The sequence below is a fragment of the Rhincodon typus genome, chromosome 20 (assembly GCF_021869965.1).
Source record: "Rhincodon typus isolate 14 chromosome 20, sRhiTyp1.1, whole genome shotgun sequence".
Classification (NCBI taxonomy): domain Eukaryota; kingdom Metazoa; phylum Chordata; class Chondrichthyes; order Orectolobiformes; family Rhincodontidae; genus Rhincodon; species Rhincodon typus.
Window position 1 is genome coordinate 2,299,382 of NC_063351.1, and position 27,164 is coordinate 2,326,545.

The following is a 27,164-nucleotide window of genomic DNA, read 5'->3' on the forward strand; positions in this document are numbered from 1 at the left end:
CCCTGGCCTCGTGATCATCTCCCTTCCCTAGCAGACTTGCCCCAACAAAGCTATCCCACTTACCAAGAAATCCTGTCTCCTTCACTGCTCAGGGTCTGACTGCAGTCCCAGTAATGACCATTTCTCAGCAAAGCAATACTGGCCATCTGATTGGTTGTCTCAACTTTTCAGCAAAGGTTCAGCCCTTTGCCCTGATGAGTAACTATTTTCTCCAGTGAATCACTAGAAAGAACACATTCCCTCACAAACTCCATTCCCTCACCTCCACTACCACTCACCAACTCCCTCCTGTCCATTGCCCCTGGCAGAACCACACACTTCACAACATCAATGTCCTGGCTGGCCCTGGGATGAGCTTCCAGCCTCATATCCCCTGCATCATAAAAGATCTCCTTAACATCACTCATCTCCACCCTACCTCAGCTTACCTGCTGCTCGGTTCATTGTCTCTAGCTCATCCAGGCGACAGCTTCCTATCTTGCAATTCCCATAATCTCCACTTCGTCCAAACTCTGCTCTCCATATTTGACCAGCACTTGTTCACCCAGCAGGCCTCATCTGCCTGACTTGCACTGGCTTAAATCTCTCCATGTTCTTCCACTTTGATCTGTGGCACTTCATTGTGCTTTACAGTTGACTGAGAATCCAGCACTCCACCAAATTTGACCTCTTAGTGTCTCCTGCAAATCTTTTGCTTCTCCCAATGGTGAATGTGCTTTCAGTTGCCACTAGTCACTCTCTGCATAGAATCATACAGTGCAGAAAAGACCCTTCGGCCCATCGAGTCTGCACTGACATAATTACCACTAAAGGTACACTAATCCCAATTTCCTGCACTTGTCCCATATCCTTGAATATTATGACATGCGAAGAGCTTATCCAAATACGTATTTAAAGATTGTAAGGTTTCTGGCCTCCAATACCTTCCTGGACAGTGCATTCCAAATTCCCAACACCTACTGAGTGAATTTTTTTTTCTCAAATCCCCTCTGAATCTCCTGCTCCTTACCCTTAAACTATACCCCTTCATGACTGACCCTCAACCAAGGGAAACAGCCACTCTCTATTCACCCTGTCCTTACCCCTCGCAATCTTATACACCTCAATCACACCCTCCTTATAGCTCAATTTCTCCATCCCAGGCAACATCCTGGTGAACAAAAACAAAGTTGCTGGAAAAGCTCAGCAGGTCTGGCAGCATCTGTGGAGGAGAAAACGGAGTTAACGTTTCGGGTCCGGTGACCCTTCCTCAGAACTGCTGAACATCCTGGTGAACCTCCTCTGCACCCCTTCTAGTGCTGTCACATCCTTCCTGTAGTGAGGCGACCAAAACTGCACACAGTACTCCAGCTGTGGCCTGACCAACACTCTGTACAACTCCCAGCATTATCTCCTTGCTCTTATACCCTATACCTCTTTCTGTTCCTTTAATCCAGCTCTTTGAGTGAGCTTTCAGTCACCATCCTAATATCACCTTCTAATTTCTGTCTGAAAAGAAGCACCATGGAAAGCTTTCCTACATTAAACACACTACAGAAATGCATGGTGTTGTTATGGGAAACCTGGGCTGATAGTATCTGAAAAAACAGTGCTTTAGACCTTCTCAATGGTAGAGGATTGAGAAACGGTGATGAAAATCTGCACTGCAGCCTGCAAATGACAATAAGTATCTGCAACACATCAAAGATGGAGCGTGCTGCCATTAGACATATATGGAAAAAGTAAGCTGTTCCTTCGTGAATATTTCAGAGATAGTAGGAACTGCAGATGCTGGAGAATCTGAGATAACAAGGTGTAGAGCTGGATGAACACAGCAGGCCAAACAGCATCAGAGGAGCAGGAAAGCTGACATTTCGGGCCTAGACCCTTCTTCAGAAATGCTTTCTGAAAAAGTGTCTAGACCCGAAACGTCAGCTTTTCTGCTCCTCTGATGCTGCTTGGCCTGCTGCGTTCATCCAGCTCTACACCTTGTTATCTCCTTCGTGAATATTGCTGAGTTTCTTGGGTTTTGGCGTATCTTTATGCGTAGCACAGTGTCTCAGTGGTTAGCACTGCTGCCTCACAGCACCAGGGACATGGGTTTGATTCTCACCTCGGGTGACCGTCAGTGTGGAGTTTGCACTTTCTCCCTGTGTCTGCGTGGGTTTCTGCCGGGTGCTCTGGCTTCTGGACACTGTCCAAGAATGTATAGGTTAGGTGGATTGGCTAGACTAAATTACCCATAGTATTCATGGATGTGTAGATTGGGTGGGTTACAGGGAAAATGGTTGGGGGGTGGGTCTGGGTGGGATGGTCTTTGGAGAGTCGGTGTGGATTTGTTGGGCTGAAGGTCCTGTCCCTACACTGTAGGGATTCTATAATACCCATTAAGGACAGTAACGTTAATTCTATCAGCCAGGTGTTATTATTGAAGTCTCAGTTTAATTTTCTTCTTAATCAAGGACTCTTGAGAATTATAGTTTTTACTACAGTACCTTCACTTCATGTTAGTCTACCCTAATCCGCTTCCCATTTTCTGCATACTGATAAGATTTTTTTTCTCACTAAAGAAACACACCCACACTTCTCCAAATGAAAACTAATCTCTATGTAATTACATCTAGAAGCTTCTGCTCATTAACATTTTCTTGTAAATCCATCCACAAACTTAATCTCATGTTAAAACTCCAGAGATTTTGCTTATTAATGTACCTGGTGTTAAATTTCAGCATAAGAAGAAATTAGTTTTCACCGAAGAAGTGTATTTGTTTATTCTAGGCCTGTACCTGATCTTACCTGCTATGGACCAACTGGTGGTTGCTGGTCTATTTTAACCTGATGGTGTGTTCACACTGAAACTGACTGAATTGTTTACAAGCTGATACCAGAAAGTGCTTCTGATCACTGACACATACAGTGATCAACACAGAGTCCAGGTAGAACAATGGAGGTGATGTGAGGCGTTCTGCTTCACTCTGAATTGATGGACCAAGATGGGCTAAACAATCATTCTCACTGATATTATCTCTATACTGGAACTCAGATCCAACTTTTGGATGGCTATGAATCAAGTTATCCCTTTTTCTCCTGTTTGTGACTATAGTTCCACTTGCCAACTGCTTCTAAGTTTTCCAAGGACTGTACCCTTGCTCAAAGGTGTAAAGGCATAAATGCATCTGATTTGTGGGAATCTCATGATGTCTCCTTTGTATTCTCGATGTGGTATATACTCAAGTTTTACTCCGGTAAGCTGAAAGCGTGGTTAAAATTTCTATGTGCTGTTTTAGTATATTCAATGTTTTTAAATGGATTTGTGTTATAGAGTCATAGTCCTAGAGTAACAGAGTCATACAGCACCAGCCCATGCTGACCATAATCCCAAACTAGTCCCACCTGCCTGTGCTTGGTCCATATCCCTCCAAACATTTATTATTCACGCAGTTATCTAAATGTCTTTTAAACATTGTAACTGTACCTGCATCCACTACTTCCTCTGGAAGTTCATTCCACACATGAACTACTCATGGTGTTAAAAAAAAACACCCTTCCATGTCTTTTTGAAGATTTTTAAAAGATTTTTAAATCTTTCTCCTCTCACCTTAAAAATATGCCCCACAGTCCTGAAATCCCTCTCCTGAGGGAAAAGACACCTGCCATTCACCTTATCTATACCCCTCATGATTTTATAAACCTCTATGAGGTCACCCCTTAACTTCCTACGCTCCAGTGAAAAATGTCCCAGCCTATCCAACTTCTCTTTATAACTCAAATCCTCCATTCCCAACAACATCCTGGTAAATCTTTTATGAACCCTCTCCAGCTTAATAATATGTTTCCTATAACAGGGAGACCAGAACTGCACACAGTACTCCAGAAGAGGCCTCACCAACATCCTGTACAACCTCATTGTTACTTCCCAACTCCTATAACTCAAAGGTTTGAGCAATGAAGGCAAGTGTGTATCTACTTGTGATGCAAACTTCAAAGAATAATGTACCTGAGCCTGAACAGGTCTCTGTTCTACAACACTACCCAAGACCTTACTTTTAATTGTTTAAATCTTAGCTGTTTGTTTTACCAAAATGCAATACCTTGTATTAATCCAAGTTAAACTCCAGTTGCCCCACCTCAACCCATTGACTCAATTGATCAAGACTTCTTTGTAATCTCTGATAACCTTCTTCACTGTCTACTATACTGCCAATCTTGGTGCCATCTGCAAACTTACTAACCATGCCTTCTATATTCTCATCTTAATCAACTGTTCTCATTTATTGTCTCTAACTATTTATCTCACTCCCTATCCTTCTCTCAGGTTAGCTGCCCCAGTCCAGTGAATATTATTGAATTTATTGTGGATGTATCGAATTCAGCAAAAAGCAAGTTCCTCTTAAATCTATGAGGGGACAAAATGAAACATTTATCTATAAGATGCAACTTAACCTAACCAAAATGTTATTGTGACACCAACATATTGTCAAACTTTTCAAGTATCAAATAGGTACAATCACAAGGAGTGGCACATGATTTCAATAGAAACATTTTTTTAAACAACTGAATGAAAATAAAACATCACAAAACATTTTATAATTTCCTATTTTAACAATAAACCAGAACAGAAATACTTCAGGGAGTAAATCCAGCCTGAAATTGCTCAGTTCAATTCTCAACTAAGAACCTTGAGATTTCCAACATTGATCTGGAACTGATCAGATTTCCAAAAGTGATCTGAAACTGATCAGATTTATTTCCAACACTGATCTGATACTGATCAGATTTCCAACATTGATCTGAAATTGTAAACTGAAACTGCTGTTTTCCCCAACATTCAACAAACAGAATTGGAGCCTGAAAGTCATATACTTCTCTTGCTGCTCTCACAATGTTTTATCTGGTATCCTCCATGAATTTACCTTGGTCCCACTTGTTTCTCGTCTATATGATCCCCCTCAGTGATGTCATCCAAAACTGTGGCATTAGTTTCCACTCCTTCACCCTCTCGAAACAGCCAGCCTGCTTGTCTGACTCCAGGCCAGCATGAGCAGAGGTTTCCTATAAATTAAATATTGGGAGCACTAAAGCCATTGTCCTCAGTCCCTGTGGCAGACTCTGCTCTCTTGCCTCCAATTCCAGTGACTGCCTGGGTTACACTGGACTACACTGACATCACATTTGATCCAAAGATGAGCTTCTAACACCATATCCAAGTTATAACAATGTCTGTCTATTTCCACTCTGGTCCATCATCCAATTCCATCACTACCTCAATTCTTCTAAAACTGTATAAAATCTTACCAAGAACATCACAAAAAAGAACAGGCATCATCACATCAGTCCTTCAACCCTTCTCCATAAGGCCATGTCTGATCTTGTATCCCTTAATCTCCTTAATGTGCAAAAATCTAGCAATCTATACCTTGACTATGTTCAATGACTGAGCAGTCCTAGGAGAGGATTGACAGGAGATTAGGAAGCTCAGTGAGACAGATTAGGTGCGGTGGGGTTATCACTGTGTTGATATTTATGTCAGGCGAGCTTCAAATTGTGATGAGGAAGGGGTTGTAAGAAATGAAAATAGATCATAGAATCCTTAAAGTATGGAAACAGGCCCTTTGGCCCAACAAGTTCACACTCACCCTCAGAGCATCCCACCCAGACCCATTCCCCTATAACCCACCTAATCTGCACATTCCTGAACACTACGGCCAATTTAGCATGGTCAATCAACCTATCGTGCAAAACTTTGAATTGCAGGAGGAAACCGGAACACTCAGAGGAAACCCATGCAGACACGGGGAGAATGTGCAAACGCCACACAAACAGTCACCTGAGGGTGGAATCAAACCCAGGTCCCTGGCGCTGTGAGGTGGCAGTGCTAACCACTGAGTCACCATGCCACCCCTTTATAAGAGGTAGATTTCAGTGGGGATGGGAAATGGAGAAGTTAGAGAAACATAGCACTTTGGAGGCTAGAAATCACAGTGATGAGGAGGGATATGAGATGTCCCAGGTCAAACACTAAACCAGAGTTGATTATAGATTAGAATTTGACAAATAAGGAACTTATTACACCATGAAATTGATAACAAATACATGACTTCATTGTTGGTATCCAGGCATCAACAAACACAGCAATCTCAAGATGTTTTGAAATTATTTAAAATTTACTTTGAAGAACCTCACAGATCTGACAATTCAGAATTTTTAAAAATAAATCCAAACTACCGAATTGTATTCAGTGCAAATACTGCAAATCAGTTTGTTAAAAAGGAATGATTTTGAATGTTACAATACGTTCTTCACAGCTTTCATCTTTTCTCAAGCACATCATAGGCTGCCAACAAAAACTGATGGCCTGAGTGTTGTTTTCTGAATGAACGTGCACTGATATGACCGAGGGAAAATCGCAATTTAATACCACAAAATGTTTAAGCTAACAATTGTCTCAGCTTTGCTCTACAAATGGCACAGAGAATGGTGCTTTCACTGAACATTGTTATCTGAGGATTGTCCATTAGTTGTCATTGGAAAGATCTATTTTTTAGGTCAATGGAAATAGGTTATTGCTACATCTGCAATAGTGAAGATTTTTTTCTCACTGCTGGGAACTAAAATACTTAGCAATCTAAAATATTTTTGTTACTTCTTTTTAAAATTCAGCAAAGGAATTGGTGAAGGAATGTGGTTAAAAGCAAGTTACTGTGAAGATGTGAATACCTGAATAAGGAGCAACAGTTGACCACTCAGCTCCACCAGGCTGTTCCACCAGACAATATAGTTCATGACTGATCTGATGCTGCTTCAACTTTACCGTCTTGTCCTTTCCCAAAACACTCACCCTCACTTGTCAATCAAGAATCTGTCCAACAAAATCTTAAAAAAAATTCCATAGATCAACAACTCTCTAAGAGAAATAATTTTCCCCAACTAAAGTGTGTCTCCTCATTCCAACCTCACCCACAAGGGGAAACTTCCGCTCAGTGTACACCCTGTCAGGATTTTATGTCTTAATAAGATCATTTCTCATTCTTCTAAACTCCAAAGGATACAGATCCAAACTTAGAATCCCTACATTGTGGAAAGAGGTCATTCGACCCATCTAGTCTGCTACTGATCCTCTAAAGATTGTGTTCAATTCTGGTTTTCACACTATAGGATGTGGAGGATTTAGAGAGGGTGCAGAAGAGGTTTACCAGGATGCTACCTGGATTAGAGGGTATGAACTATAAGAAGAGACTAGAAAACCTCGGGTTGTTTTCTCTGGAGTGGAGCAGGCTGAGGGAGACTTGATAGAAGTCTATAGAATTGTGACATACATAATTGACAGTCAGAATCCTTTTCCCAGAGTTGAAATGTCTAAAACTAGGGGCATACATTTAAGATGAGTGGGGAAAGTTCAAAGGAGATATGAGAGGCAAGTTTTTTACACAGAGTGATAGGAGTGTGGAACACACTGCCAGGACTAGTGGGGGAGGCAGACACGATAGGGGCGTTTAAGAGTCTTTTAGATAAGGGTCAGCACGGTGGCTCAGTGGTTAGCACGGCTGCCTCATAGCACCAGTGACCTGGGTTTGATTCCACCCTCAGCTGACTGTCTGTGTGGAGTTTGCACATTCTCCCCGTGTCTGTGTGGGTTTCCTCCGCGTGCTCTGGTTTCCTCGCACAATTCAAAGATGTGCAGGTTAGGGTGGATTGGCCGTGCTAAATTAGTCATAGTGTTCAGGGATATGTAGATTAGATGGGTTACAGGAGGATGGGACTCGGTGGGATGCTGTGAGAGTCGGTGTGGGCTTGCTGGACCGAAGGGCCTGTTTCCACACTGTAAGGATTCTATGATTCTATTCTATGATAATCACATGAATATGGAAGGACATGGACTAGGGGCAGGCAGAGGGATTAGTTTAATTTGGCATCATGTTCAGCACAACATCGTGGGCCAAAGGACCCATTCCTGGGCTGTATTGTTCTAAGTTCCAAAGAGCATCCCATCCAGACCCGTTTCCCTACCCTATCCTTTCAACCCTGTTTTTACCATGGCTCATCCACCTAGTCCACACATCCCTGACAATTTAGCATGACCAATCTACCTAAACTACACACCTTTAGACTGTGGGAGGAAACTGGAGCACTCAGTGAAAACCCACGCAGACATTGGTGGGGGCGACATGCAAACTCCACATAGACAGTCACCCAAGGTTGAAATTGAACCCAGGTCCCTGGTGCTGTGAGGTAGCAGTACTAATCACTGAGCCACTGTGTGGCCTTATAAGATAACACCTTCATCCCAGGAATCAGTCGAATGAACTTTCCTTGAATTATTTCTAATGCAATTATATCCTTTCTCAAGCGTGGACACTAAAGCTATTCACAACATCCAGATCTGGTCGCACCAATGCTCTATATAACTTTGCAGCAAAGCTCCTCTCCTTTTATATTCTATTCCCTTTGCAACAAATGAAATCATTCCATTTGCCATCCTCATCACTTGCTGGACTGCATGTTAACCGTATGTCCTCCTCATAATTTACTTTCCAAATGTATCTTGGCATCACCTATAAATTCAGCAATCTTAGATTTTGTCCCTCTATTCATGTCATTGACAGGTCACAGATAGTTGACACTCCAGCGCTGACTCCATTAGTTACACCTTGCCAATATTAAAATGAGCTACTGTCTGCTCCAATCCTCTATCTATGCTAATTTGTGAATATTGTGTTTATTTTGTACAGTGATGTTTAATGTAGCACTTTTTAGACATTCAAATACATCCCGTCCACAGGTTCCCTTTTATCCACAACATTTCCACAAAGAAATCTCATGAATTAGTCAAACGTGATCTCCCGTTCACAAAACCATGTTGACTCTGTCTAATTGCATTCTGATTTTCTAAGTGCCTGATAACAGACATTAGGCTGTGGGGTTACTTACACAAACAGATGTCCACAAGGAAGACTACATAAACTAACAGTTCACGCAAAGTTCTCCTGATGTGTAGCTCTGGATTGTTGGATAAGTTCTCAGTCAGTTTGGTGCCCCACAAACCTACAGAAAAGGAAAGAAACAAAGGCATAACATTACTTCAGGACTGAGAAAGTCCAACAGCAACAAATAGCTCCGACCTATATTAGTAATCTGGGGAGCCAGTTAGCTCTGTTCGTTAGATGACCAGAGTGTGGTGAAGACAATAAGGCGACAGTGTGGGTTCTCTCCTCATCCTGGCTGTGATAGTTCACGAAGAGCAGCCTCCTCACCCTACCACATGCTGGTGGAGTGGTCACCCTCCAGCTAGACATGACCAATTGTTTTTCTCTCTCATAAAGAGATGCCTTTGGTCCTTTGTGGACCATGGCTCCGTACACACAAACACTGTAATCTTCAGAGATGCTTAAAACAGCAATTTGCTCAATCATTCTTCACTAAATGTCTTCTACTCATTTCTATGTTAATCAAATGCATCCCTTTCCCTCACTTTGTTCAGTGTCAGTGACCTTACAGAGGTTTATAAAACCTTGAGGGGCATAGATAAGGTGAACAGCCAAGGTCCTTTCTGCAGGGTAGGGGAGTCCAAAACTAGAGGGCATAGGTTTAAGGTGAGAGGGGAAAGATTTAAAAGGGATGTGAGGGGTAACTTTTTCACACAGAGGGTGGTGCATATATGTAATGAGCTGCCAGAGGAAGTGGTAGAGGCAGAAAACTTGGTCAGTATGGATGAATTGGGCTGAAGGGCCTGTTTCTGTGCTGTAGGACTCTATGATACTAATAATCCTCACAGGAACCCAATTATAAAATACACAGAGTGTGAAAATTCACCTATTATTTACTAATCATAAATATACATATACACAAATAACATTTTTGTAACATACATTTATAAATTCAAACATACTTTAAAGGTTTAACACATCATTAAATTTCCCTTTTGTTCCAAAATATTAGTGTAAAGCTCAAAATGTACTTGATTCTTGTGAACTAGATTATGCTGTTTACGACTCCTGACATTGGTGGGGAACCCTATAAACCAGTGTTCACTGATAACCCTGCTGTAATGAGATGCTGTCCCTGGTGATCTGACTGCTTTGCCCATTGCACTATTATTGGTCTCTTCTTACCATTGGCAGTTCTACAATGTTACTGGTGTTGGCGATCTCACTGTCACTGACAACGTCAGCCTAGCTTTCTCCTAGCGAAAAGTCTTCAATGTGATTACGCTGGGCTGCAATGGTTAGTGTTAGCATTCTACTGACATAGTTTGGGAATACTCACAGTGACATTTGGATCACACTCAAAGAGTAATATACATGCCCTGAGCTGTCAGTTTTGAAATACTGTACTCCCCACAGGCATTTTCCCAATCATTGACCCTGACTTAGGGAAGATCTCAGAAGAAAGCACACAAATGGCTGTTTCTACCGACTTTCACTCAGTGTTATAGCAAGAGGCCCCATGCAATGTCTACTGTCCAGCAGCTTTAGATTATCTAAACAGGAAAACGTCTCCCAGTCGTGTCTAAAGTACCCAGCAGATCCAAATACTCACTTTCAGAGGTGGGGAGTTCACTGAAGTGCCCTCCCCAGCGATGTGGAAAGAAAGTGAAGCAGAGAGAGAGAGAGAGAAAGAGAGAGAGAGATATCACTGTGACACTCTGCTGTCACTCAGATCTGACTCTGAAATCACACAGGCTTAAAAGTGATGATGTGCTGAGGGAACCTTAATGTATTGTCCTGGGGGATGTCACTGTCCTTTCTGTCAGTCAGATCCCTGCTTTATCCCAGCAGTACATGACCTTTGCTCTGCCCGAAACTTGTTGGTCTTCCAGAGCAGGGAGTTGACCCTGACCGAATGTTGCAGACTGATACATTCCAAGGTCTAGGGCTATGTGCTGAGGGACGCACTAAAGCTTGGGACAGTTGCTGCCAAGGTGTAGCGGGGGAAGACCACTGTCTGAGGTCTTCCTGCTGGAAGTAAATGGGTCCGTTCAGTTATCAGACCCTTCTGGTGCCTCAAATATTTGTTTTGTTGGATAGAGTTAAACTCCAATGTTTGTTTGTTCCTTGATATTCTACTGTACAGAACTGAACTGGATTTGTGACTATACGTGTATATAAAGATTACTTTTATAAATGAAGTATATGTTTGAAATTAAATGTGGCTGACTCTTAGCTGATGGATTAGGGAGGGGCAGTTATCATTCCATGAATGGAACAGCAGTATATGGTCCTCCATCCCCTTTCTCATCCCCAGCTCCCCAAAGAAAACCTCATCCAAACCTGTCCCTATTCCCAAGGAATGACAAGATCTCCTGGCTCTTGGAATTATAGATCATACATTTGATCCTGGGTTGAACATTTACCCATATTTGAGAATTGTAAAAAAGCTGAATAAGTTATAGGGAAACAATAGGCTGGGGTATTATAATATTCCAATAAATTCAGCATGGGCTTAAACTACTTAGAAAGTGAACAACATTAAGACCCAATGAGAAAGTGACAACTTTTACTTTCCCTTTCTTTTCATCTGTTCAGCGAACATTAGTTTTATATGTAAAATAGTCAGGTCAGTAAAGTACAACTTCACATAGCCACTAAAGCATTCTAATACACCAGTCAGAACACCTATGGCTGTTTATAATCTCCGGAATCTTTTCTACCTTACCTCGAATTCCCTTCACTATAGTCAGGCAGCATCCTGGTGCAGCTTTGCCCTTGTCGGGATACAGTGGGGGTTCCTCACATCCATAGGGATTGCTGGGGAAAGAGCTGGGATTGTAGATGGTCTGCACTTTGAAAGGGGAGCTGGGCGGGGAGCCCTCGTACCCCGCGTTGTCCCAGGCTTTCTTGTTGGGTAGACTGTCCATCTCGTGGACCTCCTGGATGGGCAGTTTCAGGTTGTTGTCCCGGACCGAGCTCATGTTACCTGGCCGCGTGTGTGAGCTCTCTCCTCTCGCTCAGTTACAGATTGCTGCTGTCTGTCCCTGCTCTATGAGGTCCTCCCTCTTTTACACCAGTCCCTGGGACCGGGGAGGCGCTAGGAAACGGGGAGGAACCAGGGGAGGGCTGACAAATCCCAATGGGTAAACTTGAGGATTGGGACATTCAGTGCCGGAGGTGAACTGACTGACTCCCTCAGGCAGAGAAAAGGCAAATAAAGGCAGAAAAAGAGGGTGAAACTCAATCAGTGAGGCCGCCTGGCCTGAATTTGAAATTATTAACACCAGTAAAATTAATCGTTTGATTAATAAGGTTATTTCCCACCCCCCCATCTTTATTTTAAAAATGCACGTCATTCATAGAAAGTTCTTTGTATATGCACATAGCCACAAACGCAGTTCGGTTGTGCATAGCAGCAAAACGAAGGAAACAAACAAACGTTGGAGTTTGACTCTATCCAAAAATAAAGACCTGTCTTACACATATCCCCTCATTCTCCAAGGCAACTGGTACATGGTGCTGATGACTCAGAGAGACAGCACAGAACCTGCTGTTAAGCCCTGAGCAGGTCCGACAACCTCAGTGTGTATGTGCGTGTGTGTGTGGAGAGTGAGGATAAGCGGTGAATTTTACCCCCAGACAAGCCGCCAGGCCTCCTCGGAGGCTTTCCTGCAGTCGGGGAGATGTGGCAGATTGCCTTGTTAACTTTTCAATGTTTTGTTCCTGACACAATCCCAATGCATTTTGGTGCTGAGGGGTGCAGCTCTGCAGCAGGCACGGTTCAAGATTCACTGCACGAACATTTCTAAAACAAATGAAACCTAGCAAAATACTGCAGATGCTGGAAATCTGAAAGGAAAACAGGAAATGCCGGAGGAGCTCAGCAGATCTGGCAGTATCTGTGTAGAGAGAAACACAGCTAATGTCTTCAGCCCTGTATTGTAGGCATTAAAGTGGGAAGTGACTGAACTAGGAAAGGTGATAGAATTGAGAGAGGAAGAAATAAATTCAGTGGGGCAGGAACAGGCTGAGAAGAAGGGTCTGCCAGGGCAGACCGGTTTATGGACTTTGGGAAGGAGGTACAAGTGGGCTCAGAGGACTAAGAGGTTAGAGATCTCCACAGGAGATGAGGTGAGTGACAGTGCTGGAAATGAGTCATACTGGACTGGAAATATTAATTTTGTTTCTCTCTCCACAGATACTGCCAGACCTGAGGAGCTTCTCCAGCACTGTCTGCTTTTATATTAAGTACAAAAATCTTACTTTGCTTCTATTTTATTTAAAGGATTCAGAAGATTTTAGACAATACCCTATGTCAAGTCTGCTTCCTATCTGAATTCAGGTTGAAATTTTATTTCTGTTATATTTAATACAGTACATTCCACTCAATGGGAACAGCATGTACAAGTGTTCACATCTGAGGTTACCGTGAAGGATTCTTGCCCCCCCCATCTGAGGCATGTTGACCCTCAGGTTAAACCACCAGCAGTCATCTCTTTCCCTTTCTAATGAGAGCACAGCTCTATGGTCCGGTGAGACTGTGACAACTCGCATAGACTAATCTTGTGGGCCTGGAGTGTGTAATCACATCTCAAAATTATACATTAATTTAAATTTGATAAGTTCCTTTGAAGTGTCGTTTGTTTCAATGCCCCCTTGGAGGCTGCCAGCACGATCTCTGTTTAATTTGTTAATTTCCAAACTAGTAACTCTTTCGCGCAGAAGGTGGTGCATGTATGGAATGAGCTGCCAGAGGAAGTGGTAGAGGCTGGTACAATTATAGCATTTAAAAGGCATCTGGATGGGTATATGAATAGGAAGGGTTTAGAGGGATATGGGCCAAATGCTGGCAAATGAGGGATAGGATTTACATTTTTTTGGAAAAGCACAGACTGATTAGGAATGGTCAACATGGCTCTGTGCGTGGGAAATTGCGTCGCATTAACTTGATTGAGTTTTTTGAAGAAGTAATGAAGAGGATTGATGAGGGCAGAGCGGTGGATGTGCTCTATATGGACTTCAGTAAGGCATTTAACATGGTAGACTGGTTATTAAAGTTAGATCACATAGAATACAGGGAGAATTAGCCATGTGGGATACAGAACTGGCTGGAAGGTAGAAGACCGAGAGTGATGGTGGAGGGTTGCTTTTTAGACTGGGTCCTGTGACCAGCGATGTGCCACAAGGATCAGTGCTGGGTCCACTGCTTTTTGTCATTTTTCTAAATGATTTGGATGTGAACATAGGTTAGTAAGTTTGCAGATGACACTAAAATTGAAGGTGTAATGGATAGTGAAGAAAGTTAATTCAGAGTACAATAGGATATTGATCAGATGGGCCAATGGGCTGAGGAGTGGCAGGTGGAGATTATTTTAGATAAATATGAGGTGCTGCATTTTGGAAAGGCAAATTAGGGTAGGACTTATACACTTAATGGTCAGGTCCTGGGGAGAGTTCCTGAACAAAGAGACTTTGGAGTGTAGGTTCACAGTTCCTTGAAAGTGGCGTTGCAGGTAGATAGGAGAGTGAAGAAGGCGTTTGGTATGCTTGCCTTTATTGGTCAGTGCATTGAGCATGGAAGTTGGGAGGTCATGTTGCAGTTGTACAGGACATTGGCTTGGCCACTTTTGGAATACTGTGTGCACTTCTGGCCTCCCTGATATATGAAGGATGTTGTGAAACTTGAAAGGGTTTAGAAAAGATTTACGAGGATGTTGCCAGGGTTGGAGGGTTTGAGCTATAGGGAGATGCTGAATAGGCTGGGGCTATTTTCCCTGGAGCTTCAGAGGTTGAGGAGTGACCTTATAGAGGTTTATAAAATCATGAGGGGCATGCATAGGGTGAATAGTCAAGGTCTTTTCCCCGATGTGGGGGAGTCCAAAACTGGAGGTCCCTCACCAACTTCTACAGATACACCATTGAAACCATACAGGCACATAATGGCCTGGTATGGCAATTGCTCTGCCCTGGACTGTGAGAAACTACAGAAGGTTGTGTGCACAGCTCAGACTATCAGATAAGCCAAACTTCCATCCATGAACTCCATTTACATGGCTCGCTGCCGTGGAAAGACTACCAACATCATCAAAGACTCATCGCACCCGGTAATGATCTCCTACAATCTCTTCCATCAAGCAGAAGATACAGAATCCTGAACGCAGGCACCAGCAGGTTCACGAACAGCTTCGTCCTGGCCATTACCAGACTGATGAATGGACTGTCTAGCCTCAAATAACACTGATCTTGCTAACATTGATCCTGCCTAGTGCTCACCACCTGCAATGTAACCTGTATACCTCTGTATAAGTCTTTTTGATCTGTACATCCTTGTTTACTATAATCCACCTGTACTGCTTGTAAACAAAGCTTTTCACTGTATTTTGGTACAGATGATGATAAATAAATCAAATCAAATTGAAAAGGGACCTAAGGGGCAGCCTTTTCATGCAGCGGGTGGTGCATGTATGGAATGAGCTGCCAGAGAAAGTGGTGGAGGTTGGTAAAATTACAATATTTAAAAGGCACCTGGATTGGTACATGAATAGAATGAGTTTAGAGGGATATGAGCCAAATGCTGTCAAATGGGACTAGATTAATTTAGGATATCTGGTCAGCATGGATGAGTTGGACCGACGGGTGTGTTTCTGTGCTGTACAACTCTATGTCTGTAGTAGAATGCATCTTGTCCACAGAGTAAGTGAAAAATGTTCTGTTTAAGTACAAAGTTTTGTCCTGATAGAGCCACTGAATTTGACAAACTAAAATCCCTGAAAGACAAGCAAAGGGAATGCCAATAACCATTCATTTTCATTGTGGTTCAAGCTTAAAGGGATAAAAAGGACATTGAAAACTTCAATCTTTGTGACTAAATGATGTGAAAACAAAATTGACTGTAACATGACTTGGCCTCTGTAGATTGTAACAATCACAATTAGGAGAAAAGAGACTCACTTTCTATGTGCTGACCTTAAGACTGAGGAATTGAACTGAACAAAAAATGATTCCTTTGCAAAAAGAAGGGGAGAGATTTTCTGAATATTCAAAACTCTGAAGTGAATAGGTGGTCCTGAATGGAATCAGTCTGGGAGAAGAATGATAAGAAATGGGAGAAAGGTCAGGAAAATTGCTTGCACCAGTAGGAATGAGAGAACCATTTATTATTCTAGACTATTCATTACAAACACTAATGCCCATCAGCAGATCTAATCTATGAGGGTGGACTTAGCTTTTCAGATTGAATCTGCTATTGGAGTCCTTAACTTTAAAACTAAATTTATTGACCCTTTTGCTGAGATTTATTTCTGAAATGCTCATGGTTGGCATAAGGGGTAGGATTAGGAGTTGTAATGGTCTGGTGTTAGTAAAAGGTAGTTTTGTTTTAGAATGAGGAAATTGGTTGCTTTCTTTACCACCTTTGCTTTACAATGGTGCTGAATTGTCATTTAGAAAGCTTTGAAATGAGTGTTTTTTTGTCTCTTTTTAGCATGTTACTAACTTAAAATCAAGGTGGAGCATTGTCCAATTACAGGTATGTTGTTATATGTAAATATTTATGTTGTAACTGTCTTCAACCTCTTTGACAAACTCCAACCCTCTCCCTAACTACTCTCTGAGGCTCAAGCAGACTATTAACAATCTTGCTGTCCTTCAGAATCCTAAACTAGTTTTCTGACATCTTATACACAATGACCCACCTAGGTTCAGCTGAGGAACATCTCCTAACACAGCCCTGCAGCTGAAGGTCTGCTTGATGCTGTCGTGACTTTTCCACTCAACTTTTCCAATGCTCTCCTAGTCCACCTTCCACCTCGCAGTCTTCATAAACTCAATATCATCCAAAATTCTACTGCCCATCCCATCTTGTACCAGCTCTGTTCACCTTCAGCTCTGGCCTCACAATCTGCACTGCCTCCTGATCTAGCTATCCCTTAAATTCAAAATTCTCAGCCTTTTTTTTCAAGCCATTCCATTGAAACCTGATAAGTGATTGAGAATTGATCTGAGACTGATATTACCCAAACGCAGTCTATCGATCCAAACTGGACATTGACTTCTAGGTCTAGATTTTGAAGGAGAACTGGAGGCCTGTAAATTAGTGAGAGAGAGAGAGAGAGCAAGGGCTGAAGGAGGGAAGGAGGAAGCAGAACTCCACATGAAACCTGGGACTGGGAGGAATACTTGTTCGATCAAACAAGAAAGGTGAAGGATAATGGGTGTTCAGCGGAAAAGCAATAGTCTGAAGATTACAAGATGTGAAATGGTGATAATGGTCACACCATCACAGCAGTGTCTTGGGAAATTGTTACTGAGCTGGAAGATGGGTAATTTGAGAGTGAGCTTCATCAATTTATCAGTCTTGTCTTCATCTTCCTCCTTCTCCTCCATTCTCCCTTTTTTGACTAACCATTTCCTTCCTTTCCAGCCCTTCCTCTCCTTTATCCATCGCCTCCCTTGCCCCCTCCTTTTCTCACCTCTTCTTCCTCTCCCCCTTCCCTTTATTTCTTCTTCCACTTCTCCTTTCCTTCCCTATATCAATGCTTCAGTTTCGCCTTTTCTGTCCTCCTCTTTCTTCTCTTCCTCCTTTCCACACTTTTTCCTACCTTTTTCCTTTTGCCTCCTGCCTTCACCTGCTCTGGTTTCCCTCATTTACCCTTTTCCATTCAGTGCAAGGGATACTTTTGGGAAATACAGGCTCAGTGGAATGTTGGGGTGGGAAAGGAGAGAGCCTCCAGATGTCTATGGCTATAGTTGAATGCAGTTCCCCTGCAGCATGGCGGAGTATGGTCAGTCTCATTGTGTCTGGCAATGGAGGGAGAATGGTGTCTCAATCAAACCAGCAGTGGGCCCCGAATCCACAATTGGAATAGCATGCTGTGAATTTGGAGAGGGGGAGGATTGACCATATAAGGGATGGAGGGATTTTTAAAGCATTGTTTTTTTTAAATCCAAGTTAATACATATTTATTGAAACAGCTTACAATGAGATTGATGCAATGCAGAATGGTTTCTAAACTTAGTCATGGGAAATGCAGGGTCACAAGGATAAGATTGGGGGGTGGGTCTGGGTGGGATGATTTTTGGAGGGTGAGTGTGAACTCGATGGGCAGTCCTGGATTAAGCTCTTCCACTGCCTCAGACCAGCATTGTATTCCTTTCTGTGAAGTATCCTCCCATTTCAGCTTTTGCTTGGAAACTGGGAGAAGGAGCAAAGTTTTGTGATCTGATTTTCGGAAGCGTGAACGGGGGATGGAGCGGTAGGTATCTGGTTGTGTAGCAGTGATTCAGGATGTTTGGTCCTCTAGTGGGGCAGGAGATGCGTTGGTGGTACTTTGGCAGCACTATCTTGAGGTTGGTTTGGTTGAAGTTGCTGACCATCTCCAGTGTGTTTGTGGCGATGTAAATTTCATCCAGGGCATTCTTCACATCTGCATGGGGTGGTATGTAAACTGCTGTTAGGCTGGCGGAGGTGAACTCTCATGGTAGGTAGTAGGGACGGCATTTTACTGTAAGGTATTCCACGTTCAGGGAGCAGTGGCTTACCAGGGTCACTGTGTCTGAGCACCAGGAGACATTGACCAGGAGGTAGACTCCACCACCACCAAGCCTTGTCTTACCAGAGGTGATGCATGGAGAAGCCTTCAGGTTGTAATGCACAGTCAGGTGACAAGGTGCTGCACAGGAAACTGCTAAATAAGAGCTTCAGGGTGTTAGTGGCAAGGTGCTGGCATCAATAAAGGATTGGCTGACTGGCAAAAGTCATAGAGTGGAGATAAAGGGGTCTTTTTCAGGATGGCAGCTGGTGACTAGTGGAATTCCAAGGGGTTAGTGTTGGGACAACAAGTATTTACGTTATACATTAATGATCTAGAAGAAAGAACTGAGGGCATTGTTGCTAAGTTTGCAGATGACACAAAGCTAGGTGCAAGGATAAGTAGTGTTCAGACTGCAGAAGGATTTGGACAGGCTCAGAGACTGGGCAAAGAAGTGGCAGATGGAGTACAAAATGGGAAAGTGTGAGATTATGCACATTGGCAGGAAGAGTAAGGGCATAGGCTATTCTCTAATTGGAGAAAGGCTTTGGAAGTTTATGTACAAAGGGACTTGGGAATCCTAGTTCAGGATTCTATTAAGGTTAATGTGCAGGTTCAGTTGGCAGTTAGGAAGGGAAATGATTTGTTCGCCTTCATTTCAAGAGAATACAAGAGCAGGGATGTACTACTGGGGCTATGTAAGGCTCTGGTCAGATCACATTTGGAATATTATGAGCAGTTTTGGGCCCCACATCTAAGAAAGGATGTGTTTGTGTTGGAGGGGTCCAGTGGAGATTTACAAGATTGATCCCAGGGATGAAGGGCTTGTCATATGAGGAGCAATTGAGGACTCTGGGTCTGTATTTGATGCAGTTTTGAAGGATGTGGGGGGAATCTGATTGAAATCACCATCCCTGAATATGTCCTGTCCCACTGGCAGGACAGACCCAGCAAAGGTAGTGGCGCAGTGGTATACAGTCGGGAGGGAGTTGCTCTGGGAGTCCTCAACATTGTCTCCTCAAACCATAAGGTTGGCAGCAGTACTATTGAACAAGCTGATCAGGTCTTTTAGACTGGGATCTGACTGCATATCAAGACTGCATTTGACCGAGTGTGGCATTCGGCGGGGTTGGGGTGGTGGGGGGGTGGGCGGTGCTGACAGGTGGCAAGTAACATTTTCACTACACAAATACCAGTCTGACACCATCACCAATATGAGACATTCAATGGTGTTTCCATCACTGAATCCTCCACTATCAACATCTTGGGGGGTACCATTGACTAGAAACTCAACTGGACCCACCACATTAACACAGTGACTACAAGGGCAGGTCAGAGGCTAGGAATACTGTGGTGACTAACTCCCCTCCTGACTCCCCACAGCCTGTCCACTATCTACAAGGCACAAAAACGTGAGTGTGATGGAATACTCCCCACTTGCCTGGATGGGTCCAGTTGACAGAACTTGACACCATCCAGGACAAAACAGCCCACTTGATTGGCACCAAATCCACAAGCATCCACTCCCTCCTCCATCCACGCTCAGTAGCAGCAGTGTGAACTATCCACAAGATGCACTGCAGCAATTCACCAAAGATCCTCAGACAACACTTTCCAAACACAGGACCACTTCCATTTAGAAGGACAAGGGTAGCAGTTACATAGGAACACCCCTACCTTCACATGCCCCACCAAACCACTCACCATCCAGACTTGGAAATATATCACCGTTCCTTCAGTGTTGCTGGGTCACAATCCTGGAAATCCCTCCCTAACAGCATTGCGGATTTACCTTTAGCACATGGACTGCAGCGGTTCAAGAAAGCAGCTCATTACCACCTTCTCAAGGGTAACAAGGGACAGGCATTAAATGTTGGTCAGCCAGCAACGCCCACATCCCACAAATGAATAAAAAGAACAACTTCATAACAAAACACACTCGTGATTTTTGTTGGTGGCGAGCAGGTAAATAAATATGATCAGATCCTGCTGAATGAGTGCGTCTCTCAGTAAATACTGCCATCTTGTGCATACTTTCTGCATTGCAGTTGGGACAAGTCGAGTGACGCAAAATCAGCCAAAATCTATCAAGGTCTAGGCCCGAAACGTCAGCCTCTCTGCTCCTATGATGCTGCTTGGCCTGCTGTGTTCATCCAGCCCTGCACCTTGTTGTCATCTATCAAGGCGAGCTCTTTAGAAAATTCATAATCCCACATACTCCAGAGATGTGTTAGAACATCTCAGGGCAGGTTGATAAGAAAATATCTGCAGATGTGAAATCCACTTGTGTATTGTGTAAATAAATACAGGATTCTCTTGAAAAAAGGGAAATAAAAGCAAGATTCTTTTTTGTACAGCGTAAATAGAAACAATGTTCTCTTGAATACAATGTAAATAAAAATAAGATCCTCTTGTATTCACTGTAAATAAAATAGTGAACTTTACAGTCTTCAGGATGCTAATCATTTTTGGCCTCATGTTCGCTCTCCAGCAATCACACACTCCCCTGCATCAGGATGGTTTCTGGTTGGACCCCAATGTTTGTGAATGAACTGGGAAACCTTATAGAGTCACAGAGACCTACAGCACAGAAAAAAGCCCTTCAGCCCATTGAGTTTATACCAGTCAAAAACAATCACCTAACTATTCTACTGATATAGCAAGAACTGCTGATGCTGGAGTCAGAGATAACACAATACGGAGCTGGAGGAACACAGCAGGCTGAAGATTTTTTCTGAAGAAGGATCCCGATCTGAAACGCCAGCTTTCCTGCTCCTCTGATGCTGCCTGGCCTGCTGTGTTCCTCCAGCTCCACACTTTGTTATACCTAACTATTCTACTCCCATTTTTCAGCACTTCGCCTGTGGTCTTGTGCGCTTTGGCATTGTAAGTGTATGTTGACCTGGGTTTGATTGTACCCTCGGACGACTGTCTGTGTGGAGTTTGCACATTCTCCCCATGTCTGTGTGGGTTTCTTCCGGGTGCTGTGGTTTCCTCCCACAGTCCAAAGACGTGCAGGTTAGGTGGATTGGCCATGCTAAATTGCCCATGGTGTCCAAGGATGTGTAGGTTAGCCATGGGCAATGTAGGGTTACAGGGAAAGGGTAGAGGAGTAGGATGCTCTGCAGAGAGTTGTTGGGCCGAATGGCCTGTTTCCACACTGTAGGGGTTCTATGATTCTATGAAATACTAGAATGTTATGAGAGTTTCTGCCTGTGCTACACTTACAGGCAGTGAGTTCCAGATTCCCACCACCCTCTGGGTGAAAATGTTTCTCCTCACATCTCCTCTAAACCTTCTGCCTGTTACCGTAAATCTATGCTCCTGGTCATTGCTCCCTCTGTGAAGGGGTAAAGTTTCTTCCTGTCAACCTTATCTATACCCCTCATAATTTTATACATCCCAATCATGTCCCCTTTCAACCTCCTCTGTTCTTTGGAAAACAACCCCAGTCTTTCTAAGACAACACAGTGTAGAGCTGGAGGAACACAGCAGGCCAGGCAGCATCAGAGGGCAGGAAAGCTGGTGTTTCAGGTCCGCACCCTTCTTCAGAAAAAATCTTCAGCCTAGGATTTCTGAAGAAGGGTCTAGGCCCGAAACATCAGCTTTCCTGCTCCTCTGATGCTGCCTGGCCTGCTGTGTTCCTCCAGCTCCACACTGTGTTATCTCTGACTCCAGCATCAGAGATTCTGACTATCTCCCAATCTTTCTAACCTCTCTTCATAACAGAAACTCTCCAGGCCAGACAATACCTTGGTAAATCTCCTCTGTATCCTCTCTAGTGCTATCACATCCTTCTATAGTGTGGACTGTAGGACTGCATGCAATGCTCTAGCTGTGGCCTAACCAGAAACCTAGCCTGGCAACTACTCACTCTCACTGACATCACCCCGTCAAAGCGGGTAGAACTAGTGACATTGGTAAACAAACAATCGGTCATGTATCTTGTGATGTGAGACCCTGGAAATATCTACAACAAAGCCTTGGAAAGAATTAGAGGTGGCTTTGACAGCCATTGGCACAATGTAGCCACCAGGCCCATCGGCAGCAGCTCTTCATAGAATAGAATTCTTACAGTGTAGAAGCAGGTCATTCGGCCCATTGACCCTCTAAAGAGTATCCCACCTAGACCCATCCTATCTATGTAACCCTGTATATCCCATGGCCAACCCACCTAACCTGCACACCTTTGGACTGCGGGAAGAAACCAGAGGAAACCCACACAGGGAGAACATGCAAACTACACACAGACAGTTGCTCAAGGCTGGAATTGAACCTGGGTCCCTGGAGCTGTGAGGCAGTAGTGCTAACCACTGAGCCACCATGCTACCCAGTTGGAGCTTTTCTTCCGATTGACTCATATCCAGGGATCTAGAGATTCTGGTAATGTTCCCAGAGACTCAGGGTTCGAATCCCATAGTGGTAGATGGTAGAATTTGAACTCAGTAATAATCTGAAATTAAAAGTCTAATGATGACAATAAAACTGTTGGCATAAAAACCCATTGAGGGAAGGAAATCTACTGTTGGTCTGACCTCCATGTGACTCCAGACCCACAAAAATGGGGTTGACCCGTAACTGCCCTCCGAAATCGCCTAGCAAGCCACTCAGTTATATCAACTGGTAGAACGGAAAAATGAAATGAAATGGGATAAACCACCCGGCATTGGCCTAAGCACCAGAAACTGCAATGACAAACCCACCCTGTCGATCCTGCAAGGTCCTCCTTACTAAAATCTGGAGGCTCCTGCCAAAATCGGGACAGCTGTCTCACCAACTAGTCAAGCACAGCCTAACATGTTGCCTAATGATTGCACAATGTTCAGCATCATTCGTGACTCCTTAGACACTGAAGCAGTCCATGTTCTAATGCAGCAAGATCTTGACAACATCCAGGCTTGAGCTGACAAGTGCTAAGAAATATTTGTGCTATGTAAGTGCCACACTTCTGAATGTCAAGGGACAATGGTTAGATTCTTTCTTGTTTGAGATGGTCGTCACGTGTGACATGAATGTTGCTTGCCACTTGTCAGACCAAGCTTCAATATTTTCCAAATCTTGTTGCATTTGAACATGGGCTGCTTCATTATCTGAGGATTTGCAAATGGTGCTGAACATTGTTCAATCATCAGCGACCATCCCCGTGCTGACCTTATGATGGAGGGAAGGTCATTGATGAAGCAGCTGATCTGCAGTTGTTCAAAACCTAAAACAAGAACAAAAATTGCTGGAAAACCTGAGCAGCTCAGATAGCATTTGCGGAGATAAACAAAGTTAACATTTTAGGACAAAGTCTTCATAAATGAACTCAACTCTCATTACTAAATCTCATCAACCTCTTCTAGTCTTACATACCCCTCCAGTTTCTCTCTCATGCTAATTACTCATCTTAATTACCCCACCATTGTCAGAGATGCCTTCAGCTGCATGAGCCCTGAGTTAGGAAATCTTGTCCATAATCCTCTCTGCTTCTTTATCTTTTTTAATAAGATCCTTAAAAACAAACGTTTTGACAAAATTTTGGTCACTGATCCTAATATCTTTTTATTTGGCATAGTGTCAAACGTTGTTTCCATAATGTTCCTGGGAAAAACTTTGGGAAAAATTACTGAATTAAATGAGCGATATAAAAGTTATAAATGCTGATTTTCTTTTGTGTTGTGGTCAACAATACTAACAACACTGACCCAAATAGAAGCTTAGCCCTATTATTAAAATCATTCAGTATGTCACCAAAATGTGATGTCACATGGTATCAAGATGAGCTGGCAAGATGGATACAAAATTGGCTCAGTCATTGGAGACAAAAGGTAGAAGTGGAAGGATGCATTTTGGAATGGAGGTGTTCCACAGGGATCAGTGCTGGGACCTCTGCTGTTTGTGATCTACTTAAATGATTTGGAGGAAAATATGGCTGGTCTAATTAGTAAGTTTGTGAACGATACAAAGATTGGTGGAATTGCGGATAGTGAAGAGGATTGTCAGAGGATGTAGCAGGACATAGATCAGCTGGAGACATGGGCAGAAAAATTAGCTGATGGAGTTTAATCCAGACAAATGTGAGGTGATGCATTTTGGAAGCTCAATTACAGGTGGAAATTATACAGTGAATGGCAGAACCCTTAGAAGCATTGATACGCAGAGGGAGCTGGGTATGCAAGTCCACAGATCACTGAAGGTGGCAGCACAGGTAGATAAGGGAGTAAAAAAGGTCTATGGCATGCTTGCCTTCATTGGAAAGGGCATTGAGTATAAAGATAGACAAGTCATGCTGCAGCTTTAGTTAGGCCACACTTGCAATATTGTGTACAGTTCTACTCAGCACACTACCAGAGAGATGTGGATGATTTGGAAAGGGTACAGGAAAGGTTTACCAGGATGTTACCTGGTATGGGGAATTTTAGCTATGAAGAAAGGTTGGATAGACTGGATTTGTTTTCACTGGAACACAGGAGGTTGAGGGATGACCTAAAAGAAGTTTATAAGATTGTGAATGGCAAGGGTAGAATGAAAAGTATGAAGTTTTTTTCCCCAGGGTGGTGGAGTCAGTTACTGGGACACAGGTTGAAGGTGCAGGAGGGAAATTTAAAAGAGATGTGTGAGGCTGGTTTTTCACACAAAGGGTGGAATGTGCTGCCAGAGGAGGTGGTGGAAGCAGATACTATAGCAGCATTCAAGAAGCACCCGGACAAATACAAGAATGGGAAGGGAATAAAGGGATATGGGTCCTGTAAGTGAAGATAGTTTTTGTATGGAAGGGCAAAATGTTTTGGTGCAGGCTTGGAGGGCCGAAGGGCCTGTTTCTGTGCTGTATTGTTCTTTGTTCTTCTTTATGACACTATTGTGTTCACAATCCTGGCCACAGATGTTCCATATGAGACCTTGCTAGATTTTATCCAAATGCAATGTACAAAAATTCCAATGTAAAAAGCAAACACACAAAATAATGACCACTCCATCCCAGAGTATCCCATTTGGGTGGCATGTAGTCCATATTCTAATATACATCCATTCCTCACTTAGAAAACGTGTAATTTCCTGGGAGGATCAGAAAAAGCGTGCATGCTCAGGCTAATTAGAGGCAGAAAACCTGGACATCTCTTCCCTTACACACTTTGGTGATCAGAATTAGCCCTGAGGACAACATTGGCCGAGACTGATGTCAACAGACACCTTAGGAATCAGTAAATCGGTAAATAAATTCAGCAAATTCACCACATTAGCTAACAACCTGCTCTAGATGTTCATAACAGAAGCTTGATCCGTTTGCTGCAATGTGATGTACATGTACCTTTAAGAGGGTGTCATCTTAAACTGCTGCCCATCACTTTCGATAATGACAGGACACAATATACAATCCCAATGCTTTGTTGAAAAAAAATGCAGGAACAGAGCTATGGATCAGCTGTGTTTACATGGCTTCCCAGTTACCATGAAATGTAGATAGTCTTTTCTTCAAACCATGAACACATGTCATTGTTTTACCACTCCCTGTTGTATGATTGGTACATTTGCAATAAACAGGTGAACACAACATAGTAACATCATGTCCAAGGTCTGAATGGTTAATCTGGCAGGTTGTCAGGGACACAGTCTGAACAAACATGGCATCAGATATGGATAGAGTTTGGGAAGTCACCTAACTTAGACCTCTTTGCATTTGTAAACTGGGTGCAATGTGACTCAATTTCACTCAGGCCCAAAGCAGTCTTTTCACACAATGTGGAATAACAACTGAAATTAATTGACAATGCCTTAATATTTAGAATTGAATTAGAATTGAATTGAAATGTATTTATATTTCATTCAGTAAGATCAAAAGGGAAATTCTTTGAAACCACACTTCTAATGGAGATATCACAATTGTCTCTCTCGAAAATAGTATAAATGTTAATACTGTAGCAGTAAATGTTTGACAGTGAGAGAAATTATCTGAGGCAAGTTGTTGTCTTTGGACCAGAATGTTTATGATGAAGGTTTACTTATCAATACCTACCTAGACAGAGGACTGAGCAGGAGTGAGAAGATGCACTATTGAAGGGTGTACTCAAACACACACAAATACAATACATTCTTCACAGTAGCCTGGTCTTCAACTAGCATGAGTACCTGTCTGAAGGAGAGTTTGTGGAAGTGTGAATTCTATCCAAGACAGGAACCAGGAGACAGAGTAAATCTTTAAAGAGCCTTTGCAGTGAATGTGAAAGATGGCGCTCCTTGTGACTGCAACAGATTCATTTGTTTTAAAATCAGAAGTAAATCTTATCATTTTATTAATCTAAGTGTGCTCTTTAGCTATAATAGTTAAACAAGCAATTACAGGCTATTTCTAAATATGCATTATATCTGCTGTAAGATGCAAAATGTTAAGTGTTTTCCCAATTCACTGTAATTCTCATTACCACAAGAAAAATTAGCCATGCTCAGGTGGGGACTGTGTTAATGTATTCTATTTTCAATGCTCACTTAATCAGATATGATTTATTATTGACGAAGTAATTATACCTGATTGTGCAGTTTTGGGTAGCTAAGTGGGGCTTTAAAAGGGGTTATTTTATTAATCATCACGACACTAATTGCAGACACTTACAGAAGGTTCTGATTAAATATGCAAGCTAAAACAAAAGAAACGGGATTGCTGAGAAATGAGTTTTAAAGGCGGTAAGTCACCAGCTCAGATGGCATTTGGGACATTCACTGAGGCACAAACTGTCTGAGACTAAACTGC

The 27,164-nt window shown here is 42.8% G+C and overlaps 1 protein-coding gene across 1 annotated transcript in view; it reads right to left on the reverse strand.

Annotated features, from left to right (window-relative positions):
• pkd2l1 (polycystic kidney disease 2-like 1) overlaps positions 1 to 11,887 on the reverse strand; it is a 72,461-nt gene extending 60,574 nt beyond the window's left edge. The window contains exons 1-2 of the mRNA XM_020515156.1: positions 11,632 to 11,887; positions 8,908 to 9,021 (exon numbers count right to left, since the gene is read on the reverse strand). Coding sequence (XP_020370745.1) covers positions 8,908 to 9,021; positions 11,632 to 11,887 — 370 coding nt within the window. The remainder of the gene's footprint in view (positions 1 to 8,907; positions 9,022 to 11,631) is intronic.
• Between the last annotated feature and the right edge of the window lie 15,277 nt (positions 11,888 to 27,164).